The sequence below is a fragment of the Phallusia mammillata genome, chromosome 1, assembly GCF_965637545.1.
Source record: "Phallusia mammillata chromosome 1, kaPhaMamm4.hap1.1, whole genome shotgun sequence".
Classification (NCBI taxonomy): domain Eukaryota; kingdom Metazoa; phylum Chordata; class Ascidiacea; order Phlebobranchia; family Ascidiidae; genus Phallusia; species Phallusia mammillata.
The window spans coordinates 20770545-20783023 of record NC_137252.1 but is presented as its reverse complement, the minus strand read 5'-3'; the positions used below and the strand labels follow the sequence as shown (position 1 = coordinate 20783023).

Sequence of the window (12479 nt, the reverse complement as noted above, 5' to 3'; positions counted from 1 at the left end):
TACTTGAATTCTTCATAGGTCAAAATTTTGTCAAAAAAAAGTTTTTTAAGGTCAAAATTTTAAATTTGTAGGTCAAAATTTTTCGTTTTTTTCGTCCTAACTATAAGCTATTTTGAAACTCTATTATATATATCCTATGCTTATTTTGTTTTGGGTCCCATATTAGCTATCATCTTTTATAACGTTAGTTGTTTCTGCAGGCAGAAACTCATGGGTCCCCACACATGTAAAGTTAAAAATAATGCATTTCAAACGATAACTAGGGATGGCCCGATAGTACTGTATCGGCGCCGATACCCGATGCTTCGAGCAGTATTGGTACTCGTCCGATACTTTAGCGGTACTTTTTCCGATACTTTAGCTTTAGCGGATACTTTTTTTGAGACTTTATCATGTGTAAAATTGAAAATGAAAGGAGGCAAAAAAACAGCAATCATCGGCTGTGATGAAATATTTATGGGACTACATTTAAAAAAACGAGTTCGTTTTGGATTTAATGAAATAATATGACCTAATTCGCTACAGCGACTTAATAACGACTAAATTGGAAGCTTAACAAAGCAAATTTTCCTGCATTAAAATGTTTTTAGGCCTGCCATCCAGTAGTGTTGCTTGTGAGCGATTATTTTCTGTTGCTGGTAATATTGTGTCTCCTTTAAGAAACCGTTTGTCACTAGAAAACGTAAACAAACTTATTGTCATCAAGCACAATGTGTGAATAGATAACTGATTACTCATTTCAATTTCTGATTACTGTAAAACAATGTTTAGTGCCAGTAGTTTAGTGTTGTTTCTTGGTGTTAAGACTTAAATGGTGAAGTGTTTTGTAAGTGATTTATTATACTGTGTGCGTTGTTAAATTAACTGTGATGGTTAAAAAGCAGTTAATGTGTTAGACTCAGTATGTTGTTATATTAACTGTGATGGGAAAACACATTACAAATACATCAGTTTGAAAATGTTGTTGCTTGTTTGCAAAGTATCGGGTATCGGATCGCAGTACTTTTGGGGTAAAATATCGGGTATTGGTATCGGTTCAAAATATTGGTATCGGGCCAACCCTAACGATAACCATTATACAGTTGGGTGTTGTAAAGCAAAACAGAGTAATCGGCACTGGGATTAAATAATACTATATTGTTTGAAGTATGTCCTATTTAACGTTCTCTTTTAAAGAAAAGAAGGGGTAAATAGTTTAAAATAGAACAATTGAGACATATAAATAAAAAAATTTGCAAGCTGACCAAAATTTATTTAGTTTGAAAATTGTTACAAAATTTACTTATTTTAGGTGCCAGTGGGGTAAATCGTGGTACAGGATTAAACACAACAATTGAGGCCTTAAAATAGTGTGTTTTATAAACTGTCTAAATTTCATTCAATTCCGACATTGTTAAAAAAATTCACTCATTTTAGGGCTGCTGAGGTAAATGTGGGGGCAAAAGGGTTGAACACAACAATAGGCACCTACAAATGGCATATTCTACAAGCTATACAAATTTCAATCGACACTGTTTAAAAAACTCACCCATTTTAGGGGGCTGGGGGGTAAATGTGGGGGATAAAGGGTTAAACACAATAAACAGCTCCTATAAATGACAAATTCTACAAGTAGTCCAAATTTCATTCAATCCTGACACTGTTTAAAAATTCACCCACTTTAGGGGGCTACTGGGATAACTGATGGGGGTATACACCCAAATGTTTAAAATATAGAACCACAATGAACCAATGAACAGTCCTGTAAAATTTTGTCCAATTCGATTAATGTCTGAAATTTTGATCACTAGGAGGTGTTTTAAGCAACAACCGATAATGCTTCTGACGTCATCAGGCTGTTAACACCCCCTAACTGCCAACTGCAAAAAAATCCACCAAACAACCCACAAACATTAGTAACATATCTATGGTTGCCTTTATAACACCACAGAAACCTAACGTTTGGGGGCTAGCGGGGTAAATACTGGGGTTAACATGACAAACGAAGCAGATGGTACATCTACATAACTATATCTACCATCTGTGAAAGTTTCATCCAAATCCATCAAACATTTCAGGGTAAAAGAGGGTGGACAAACTTTCAGGGAAGAAAAAAACACACAGAAAAACACATTTAAATCGAGTAAAATCAAGATGTGTCCCCTTCAGGGAAGGGGACCCACAACTAGTGGGGCAACTGATGGGGTCTTACATCCAAACTAATAAAATACCAAACCACAATGACTAAATCAACAGTCCTGTAAAATTATTTCCTAAAAGCTACTGTTCAAAAATATTGACCACTAGAGGTGTTTTAAGCAGAAACTGTTATTGCTTTGATGACATAAGGCTTTTGACACCATTATGTAATGCAAGTAGACCACATACACAATTAGCATGTGTTCAGTGGCCTTTATCAGACTATTACACCACTGAAACTTTTTATTTGTGTTGGCCAGTAGCATACCAAATGTATGAAAACATCTTACACTTTGGGGGGATAACACATCTAGATGGCACATCCGCATGACTAAATCTATCATCTAAGGCAGGGGTTCCCAACCTGTGGTACGCGAAGGTATTTCAGGTGGTACGCGAAGGTATTTCAGGTGGTACGCGAGTAGCTTCTGTTTTTTCACAAAAACCTGGATTCACAACTTTATATTTTCTTTATGTCTGGTTTTGTTTAAATTTTTTTTTCTGAAGCCTATTGTTATTGTTACGCAACTATTCCTGTTGTTTCGTATCATTGCGATCTTCATAATACAGGTCATGTCAATTGTCAACAAGAAGCACAGTTGCTTTGAAAGCCGTACAATGCTGTGGGACAGTGGGCGTTAGTCATGTCAAATGATGGCTCTTGATATATATCATCTACTGTTTTATAGCTTAAGCTAAATAGCGTTTGATTTGGTCAAATTAGTTGTTCTGCAAGAAGTGGTACGCGTGGCAGTACAGAGCGTCCAAGTGGTACGAGATCGTAAAAAGGTTGGGAACCCCTGATCTAAGGTTAATCTAAAGCAGTGATATTCAACATTTGTAGGGCACTGGATCAAAATCGTTCCCTATGTGATTGTTATTTTGGATAAAAATGTTGCCATATTAAATCAATCAAATACTTCGCAGTTTGGAGAGCACTTATAGGCAACCTACAGGAAGTGTGAAAGCAAAAAAAGTTTGAGGTAAAGCTTAAAAGTTACCATTGTATTAAAAAGGTACACTTAACCTTAAAAAGCGCTCCCCTGTGTCAAATTAAAAGCCCACCCTTGCTCTCAAGATCACAAAAACACACAATCGACTGCAAACACAGATATAACTAGAAAAGTGGCTTTCTGATATACTTCCATTTCATATATTCTATACGATATTTATCAATTTACTATACTATACACAATTTTATCTACATATATGATTGTTTTTGCAAGCAAAAACGAATGGGTCCCCACACATGTGTTTGTGCGGATTTACGGTAAACCTATGTTGCGGTGATTTTTAGATTCTTAAGGACAAATTTTTCACAAAGCATTAACTTAACTTTAAATGTTTTTGTCCATATTCTTTTTGCATCATTATTGTCATATAATTACAAAAAATCGGTGAAAAAAGAACGGGGAAAATACTTTCAATTTAATCTCTTGCTTTGACCTTGATATTGTCGTTCAAGTTCAGTTTTTAAACACAAGTTTTACTAGAAAGCCCTAACTGTTACATTAGACACTAAATAAAAAAGTCGTTTGCTACAAAGGTATACATAACAACTTGTTTTTCACTAAACATTGTTTCGCAAACACAACAGTTTAATGACCTTTTGACACTTTTTTTAACAGCATGCAGTCCTTAGTGTTCAACAATATCGTTTAGCCTAATTTATACATGACTTAAGTACTAATTCTTGAATTGATTTGTCAAAAATAAAGATAGGTTATGACTAGTGATGGGACGAGTACCCGGTACTCGGTATCGATGGTATCGAACGATTTCAGTGGTATCGATACTCGTACTCGGTATCGAAATATTTTGTCTCAGTTTTCGATACCAACATGCGAGTACCGAAGACCGATTTACACTATAAGAACACTGAAAACTTTGTGCCAATATATGCTTCGGACAGTACAAATTTGGGAAAAAGTTCCGCCAGGTTACGTATTTTTTTCGCTATCGTATGGAGATTACTTTTTTCTGCATGTGTGTGTGCACCCCTGTACGCCGGCCTTGGCAGATAAATTAGCAGGGGATATACAACTAAGTACAACACTGTACTTAAGTACTCAGTAATCGTACTCGGTATCGAAGGTATATACATGTGGTACTCGTACTCGGTATCGGTACTCGCTTCAAAACCTGGTATCGTCCCATCACTAGTTATGACGAAAAAATCTTAACTGTGTTGTAATGCCTACAAATTGACCTATAGTGACCCGTGGTTATGCGACAGCCAAGCTGACAACGAGAATTTAAAGAGCATTTATCACAGCATTCGAAAAAGTTAAGTTTATTTTTTCATATTTATGTTGATCAACGACGTTTTGCCTGACATAAACGAAACCGAACTACGTTTATCGAGTTTAAATTACGTCTTAGGTGTAAAACCTTCGCCAAAACTGAAAATGCTCATGATAACTCCATAAAACAACACAGCATTGCTGTACAAAAAACAGCTGATTTCTAATCACCCAAACGACCGTCTCGTAAAACGTCTGTCCGGACGTCAAGCCGAGCACTCCCGCCTTAATCGTAAACCAGTGAATTACTCCCTTGGGACTTATATCTGACTAGCGTACACATATTATGGGTTGTAAAGGTAACTGGCAAAATTTTACATACTAAACGAATATCCTGCTTAAACAATTGTTAAAATTTTTAAAAATTTCTGAACCATAGAACTTGTATTTCTTGCCTGAAACTAAAACCGAATATTTCGGGGTTTAAATGGTGAAAAATGGGTGAATCCGAAAAAAAGATACAAAATTCTTTAAAAAACCTTACATTGCACCAAACAACAAAGCATGAAACTTCAAGATGCTGTACTTTAGTCAGTACAGCCGTTTTGAAAATTGTCGACCAGGTTTCAAAAGTGCTGCAATTTCCACACCATGCAAATTAAAAAACTCTTTGATTTGCTTCTAAAATTTGTAAATAAGCATCCTCTCACCTAATGTAAACAATTCTTGAAGAAACTTCATCTTGAATATGTGTTTGCTGGAACTTTTCTTACAATTTCCTGTTTTACCTTAGCAACTCAAGCAAGCTTTATCAACAATTTTAGATGCAAAAAATATGTTCTCGAAATGAAACAACAGTTTGCATGACAATATTTTAAAAACTGTTTAAAAACAATGCTATTCAACTGTTTGAAATATTTTGAACAAACATTTCGTACATTTGGCATAGGGAAATAAAAATGGACAAATTGTCTGTCTAGTTAAACTCAAATCCGGTTATTTGCAATCAGGTTAAACAGTTTTGTGGATCCAAATCAAACTGGGCTGGTGGCTTCTGATCTATTCCCATTTCATATATTCTAAATCCTATTGACCATAGGCGCCGACATTGAATTTTTTCCAGGTATGCCGCACTATATGACGTCATATAATGCCAAACATAGTTTCTGTTGATGCATATGGTAAGAATGTTTTAAAGTTGCAGTATATAAGCTTTACACAACGTAATTCCACCGCCAGGCCCTTTTGCTACTGTTGCAATTTAACAACCCATTTGCCTAAATTATGGGGAGGCAAAACAATAAAGATAGAAAAGATTTAGTTCGACTGTCACCTAACATCGCAAATTATATACTTTGCCGTGCTTCGCAAATTACTTTATTGTTTAACATTTATCTTCTCTGTAATAACCATTACAAAAATGCTTAGTTTTCACGCAACAAAGCGCACACACTTCTGGCCTAGCAATCACAATAATCGTTTTATACGTTTTAACGTCGCTTGTTTCGTTACAACGTGTCACCTATTTAACACAGTGAATTGTATGTGGTGCATTATTAATTTTAAAGTTTAGTGTACTTTGTTTCAACGATGTTTTGACCTGCCTGAAACTTTCAACAAGCAACCACGTTAATTTTTGGAAGTACCAATCTTAAGTTTGTGACGTAACATTAGGTGTTATTTTTGTTGGGTTGAAACTAGTCAGTTGTTGTTCTTGTGGTGGAGGTAGTTACAACAAAGGTTGGACTGTATTTTTATAATTTAGTTCACAAAAGGTAATCTTTTTATCACGTGGTTGTTGACAAAATACCTGGGGCAGCGGTGTTTCTACCATAAGACAGCACCAATACCTTTGTTGTGCTATTTACCACTCTTTAATGTTTACATTCCAATGCTTCTCGAATACGTTTCACAACTGTAATGAATGCGAACAATTTAATTGTTGTGAGACAATAACCTCGATTGAAATCAATTGCGTATGTTACGTATTAGTCGAAATAATTTTACAAAGCGTGACGTTGGTCTGATTCTCAGGTATGCGGCATACACGAGTTTTTCGTCCTGGTATGCTCATACCCGGCATACCCGTGTTCGGCGCCTATGCTATTGACAGATTTAATATACACACCATTCCATATACAAACATGATTGTTTTTCCAAGCAACGAAGAATCCCTACACAGGTGTTTATGGAACTGATTACTCCGCGAATTTAATCTCTAAAATTTTTACCTCGATATTGCTGACCAAGGCCAGTTTTACACAATTAAAACTTTTCCAACATTAAAAATTAAGGAGCCAAAAAAAAAATATACCAAAAAAATGCCTGGTATTACTTAAGTTACGTTGTGACAAAAAAGCTATGTTTTACGATACCTACAAGTTGACCTTTAAACTCCTAGATCAAATGTTCTTTAGTAAGCATAGGCGTTTTTAAAACTCTACATGTTTGGAGTCTGTGGGTAAACTGCTGGGTCACTCAGGATCAAACTTTGTGTGATTCAACTTCAGATAACCAACAACATGTTTGTCAATTTAGAATAAGTTTAAAGCACTCTTTCTTGACGAAACTGTTAAAACAAACCAATGTAAAACAGAAAAACGAAATATGTTTGGTGTTGCCAAAGAACCTAGGCTACAGAAGTGTAAATTTGCGATTTTGTCAACATTATGTACTGTTCATACACTAACCAAACAACAGGAAATTCCAGTTGGCAAATTTGATTTACGATTAACTGGATTCGTCTTTAACACCACGAAACTTAATAGTGAAACAATTATGTTTTTATTGTCATGGAAAGATAAGCACCCTACAAAAATTAGGTAGTAAATGTATATTTGTGTTAAGTATGGAAAATGGTGCATATAGTACAATTAAATGAGTGGTTTCGAAAGTGCTGTAGTAGTCAACACAAATTAGCACCATTGGGTATCTGCCCTGGTGAGTTTGTGACAATGACCTCTAGTTCACATAAATCGTTGATACATAGAAAACCACCTTTCAAATTTCTTTAATCATAACTATATTAACTAGAAAGGTGGCTTTTTGATATACTTCCATTTTATATATTCTATACAATATTTACCACTTTACTATACACATTATTTGATCTACATATATGATTGTTTTTGCAAGCAAAAACAAATGGGTCCCCACACGCGCGTTTGTGCGGATTTACGGTAAACAAACGTCCTGGTTATTTTTAGATTCTTAAGAAAAAACTTAACCAACTTTAGCAATAACCCAGCTTTAAAAGTTTTGTCCGTATTCTTTTGCATCATTATTGTCATATAATTACAAAAAACAGTAAATAAGAACGGGAAAAATACTTTTAATTTAATCTCATGCTTTGATCTTGATATTGTCGTTCAAGGTCAGTTTTTAAACACAATTTTCCACAACTGAAAATGTGCTTGATAACTTAATAAAACGACACAGCATAGCTGCAGCTGATTTCTGCTGATTTCTAATCAGCAACACGACTGTCTCGTAAAACATCCGTCCGGGCGTCAGGCTGAGGACCCCCGCTCTGCACTCACCCGCCTTAATCATATACAAGTGAATTACTCCCTTGAGAGTTGAGACTTCTATCTGACTGACAGTGAACACATATTATGGGCTGCAAAAGTAACTATTTGGCCGATTGAGGCAAAATTTTAAATACTGAATGAATAACCTACTGCAAACAATTGATTAACATTTCAGCACATTAGGGCTTGTATGTTTGGCCAACTTATTATTTTGGTGTTTAAGGGGTAAAATGGGTGAATCGAATAAAAAGTTACAAAATTCTTTAGAATACCTTACATTGCACCAACCAACAAAGCTTAAAACTCTCAGATTATGTACTTTAGTCAGTACAGGCGTTTCAATTTTTTTCGTTTTGGGGGCCTGTGGGTGAACCGCTCGGTCGTTTGGGGTCAAACTTCAGGAAGATCAAATTTGGATTAATAACTAACATCTGTCCAAATTGGAATAAATTTAAAACACTCTTTCTTGACCAAACACATTTAACACACCAGCGTTAGACAGAAATGAATATTTGGGGGTTTAAGGGGTGAAAATGGGTGAATCGAAAAAAAAGATACAAAATTCTTTGAAATATCTTATATTGCACCAAACAACCACGCATATAACTCAGAGATGCTGTACTTTAGTCAGTACAGCCGTTAAAAAAAAACGTTTTGGGGGCCTGTGGGTGAACCGCTGGGTCAATCGGGGTCAAACTTCAGGAGGATCAAATTTGGATTAATAACTAACATCTGTCCAAATTTGAATAAATTCAAAGCACTCTTTCTTGACCAAACGCATATAACAAACCAGCGTTAGACAGAAAAAAGAAAAAAACTAGAAGGGTGGCTTAGCACATTTTGTTGTTGCATTTACACTATAACCTATTTTAAAACATTAATATATTTCCTATGCATATTTTGTATTGGGTCCCATATTAGCCATCGTCTTTTTTATAACCTTAGTCGTTTCTGCAGGCAGAATCTCATGGGTCACATGCAAAGCAAAGTTGAAAAACACACATGTATAAACTCACCCATTTTAGGGGGCTAGCGGGGTAAATACTGGGGTTATCAGCAAAAACAAAGTGGGATGCACATCTACATAACTACATCTACCATCTGTGTAAATTTCAACCAAATCCATCAAACATTTGATGGAAAAACGAGTCAGACAAACTTTGGGTAAAAAATACCCATTTTAGGGGGCTAGCGGGGTAAATACTGGGGTTATCAACAAAAACAAAGTGGGATGCACATCTACATAACTACATCTACCATCTGGATTTCAGCCAAATCCATCAAACATTTGATGGAAAAACGAGTCGGACAAACTTTGGGGAGAAGAAAAATAAAATAAAAACAAACTTTTTGAGTAAAACATCAATATGTGTCCCCTTCTGGGAAGGGGACCCATAATAATCACCTGGTTAAGGTTGTCTGCACTGCAAAAAATTTACAACCTTTAGATTGCATTATCACTAGTCCATGCGGTAAACTGCTTCACAATGACTAAAATTTTTACCACAAAGATTTCTGTTCAAACCAAAATAATAAAATCCAGGTTAAAAAAAACCTACCCAGTTGAAGCATAAACTATTGCTGCTGCCAAAGCATTTCCTGATCCCCCAGGAACGATACCAATAGGAGTTTGGATAGCAATTTTCCAATCATTCCGATCCATCAATCCATTAACAACCTAAAAGTGATGTAACTGGGATTTTTCAACCATAATTTTAATTTCAACGTGGAACTTGAAAGTTGCTTTCCTAAATATTGCCAATTTATATGTTCTATTTAACAATTTACTGTACACACAATTTGACCCACTGACATGATTATTTTTGCAAGATAAAACGAAAACAAACAAAACTGTACATGCGAATTAGTTACAGAATAAAATTGTAGTGTTACTTTTAGATTCATAAGGAAAAATAAATAGAAACCATCATCCAAAACTTAAAATTTATCATTATATTGCCATATATTTACAAAAGCGGTAAATATAATGGGAAAAATGCTCCAAGGCCTGTTTAAAACAGTTAAAATTTCGCGTAGATAACTCAAATAGTATTACAGACACTGAGAAACTAAGAAGCCATGTTGAGGCAAAGGTATAAAAATTTGTTCTAAACCTAACTTTGTTTCACAAAAAGGAAATGATGACCTGTAGTATCCTCTTGCCATAGGGTAGGGGTGCAAAAATGCGGTCGCGCCGCACAACTTTAAAATCGGCATGTATGACTGTAATTTCTTGCCACCTAATTTGAGGTGTTAGAACTAATTTACTCAGATATGAATTTATGTTCATCTTAACTGATACTGGTCAATCTGGCGATCCCCTACTACGAAGCTGACATGTGCAGCATACGAGGCAGGCAACGGTGCTTGTGATTCGACTTTCGGCGGATTCTCCACTGAGCCTGTGTAGCTCAGTTGGTAGAGCGCGAGTCCCGGAAAGACTACTGTCGTGGGTTCGAATCCCACCGCAGGCTAGATTTTTCTAGCCTACGCCTTGCCATATGGTGGTGAATGCTTGGTGACCGGCTGATTCGGTATAGCGCCTTCAATGGGCCTGGCGCACTGTGATTTACTCAGATATATTAACAGAACTAATTTACTCAGATAGTGCTAAAACACTGAAGCGATGGCTTAACTGGCAAAAAATAGGTTTCAGGCAACGATCTACCAATATTGCTTTTCTCACAAAAACAGGCTAGGATCAGCCTGCTACCACAATAGGTTGGTCACATGCTGAACTTTCAAATTTGCCACACTTTTGAGGCACTGTCGCAATGCTATGCAAACTTCGCACAAAATGCTGATTTTGCAATCATCATGTAACGTCACAGTGGCCGTCATAAGTGGGAGTAGTGACTTCATTTCTATCTTTTATAACCGAGATAGAATATTTTCTCCTTTGGAATAAGATCCATTCCTACACCTCGGGCGCAGGATGTGATGTCACTCATGCTAACCGTCGTGGGTGTGGTGCAATCGGTCATGTGTGTTTCAAAAATGGTTTGCAATGCATATCCACTCAACAAAACGTCACACACGCCCCACATACATATCTTATTGATTTGTAGCTCATGATGCAATATTTTGGCAACCTGTAAAAAGTACAGTGCCTTTCTCGTGTCAGGGTACAATGGTTTGCCTTAATCGTTTTTACGTTTGTTTAACAACACTTGTGTTTTATCCAGTATATGCTAGGTTAACAGCATATACCACAACAAACAAGCTGAGGTCTTTTTTTCTAATCATCGCATGGATCTTCGTAAAACACAGATTGTACGTTGTAGTCATATTACAGACTTTTTTGTGCGGTCGCAATAAACATGTGAAAGGGAAATGTTTGTCTATGCTGATGGCTTGTGAATTTAGCCGATTACCAAACATTCCTACAGACCAAGGCACTGTGGGATTTGAACCCATGGAATTTGTTTCAAGTTTCAGGAAAAAACACTCTACAGCAACAGGCTATACATTGCCCTGATGCTATGCAAGCACAGGGGCGCACAACCTACGGCCTTCAAGATGAACTGGTCTGAAAATATACATTTAAAGAGATGTGTTAGTGGTCATGAGTTGATTTAAACTTCACCATTTGTGTACAAATAATGCTAAAAACACAGTCAGCACACAAACTAGCAATATAGTTAATGACATCATAAACAAGTAAAACTTCAAATCGTTCAGCTAAATCCCTGGATTATGTTAGAAATCAATCCAGACTTTTAGGCATTAGTGAATGTGATATTATGAGATAAATCAAAATTCATAAATCAGTAATTTGTAAACAATTTTTTTTGGACCTTTCACAGGCTTAAGTGAAATAAGAACCTGTGAAGCGGCCATTAACAACAACATGGTTGTGCTCCCCTGTCAAAGCTTTTGCCACTTGTTTTTGTTATGCCAAGTTTATTTATTTGTGAAAGGGTTTTATCAAAATAAACTGCGTCGAAACACAGCACAGATTGGCTTCAGTGGTATCCAGTTAAACTAGAATAGTGGTTTTCCTATATATTGCCAGTTTATATATACTACATCATATTTGACGATACAACAATTGCATAACTAACGTTTTTAAATGATCTACAAACATATCATAATTGCACAGTGCAAAAAGACTGCCTGATAGCACGTCCAGTTATGCGCGAGGCCGAGATATTCGCTTTTCAGTGGGCAGGTTTGTGCATTTCACGCCCAATTGGGCTTTTTTCGTGAGGTGGAAAATGGATGAGTCCAACTATTTAAACTTTTAACAAAGTTTCAACATTTTTTTTCCTTAATAGCCCTTTGTTTGTTGAATTATGATTTTTAATCCACACATAGCGTTCCCTGGCGCCGTTAAGTTTCTACATACCAATAATATGATTGCTTAACTGGGCTTTTTATGTCCAAAACCTGTTTTGAAACAGGTTTATTAACGCTTTCAGTTTGAGAAGTCACGTTACACAGGTGTAACAAATCGTGCTGCGTTGTCGCTCTTCGTTTCGAAACACGAATAAGTTGACCAACAATAACGTTTACAGCGCAATATAAC

General features: G+C 36.1%; 1 protein-coding gene and 1 non-coding gene across 4 annotated transcripts in view; one reads left to right on the top strand and one right to left on the bottom strand.

Moving 5' to 3' along the window:
* LOC145232284 (sphingosine kinase 1-like) overlaps positions 1 to 12479 on the bottom strand; it is a 52410-nt gene that overhangs the window by 25541 nt on the left and 14390 nt on the right. For all 3 annotated transcript variants that reach the window (XM_080096871.1, XM_080096889.1, XM_080096881.1), the window contains exon 6: positions 9511 to 9629. In XM_080096871.1, the coding sequence (XP_079952997.1) occupies positions 9511 to 9629 (119 nt within the window). The remainder of the gene's footprint in view (positions 1 to 9510; positions 9630 to 12479) is intronic.
* On the top strand, positions 10352 to 10425 carry Trnas-gga (transfer RNA serine (anticodon GGA)). The gene has a single exon. It is a non-coding gene; the product is annotated as a tRNA-Ser (tRNA).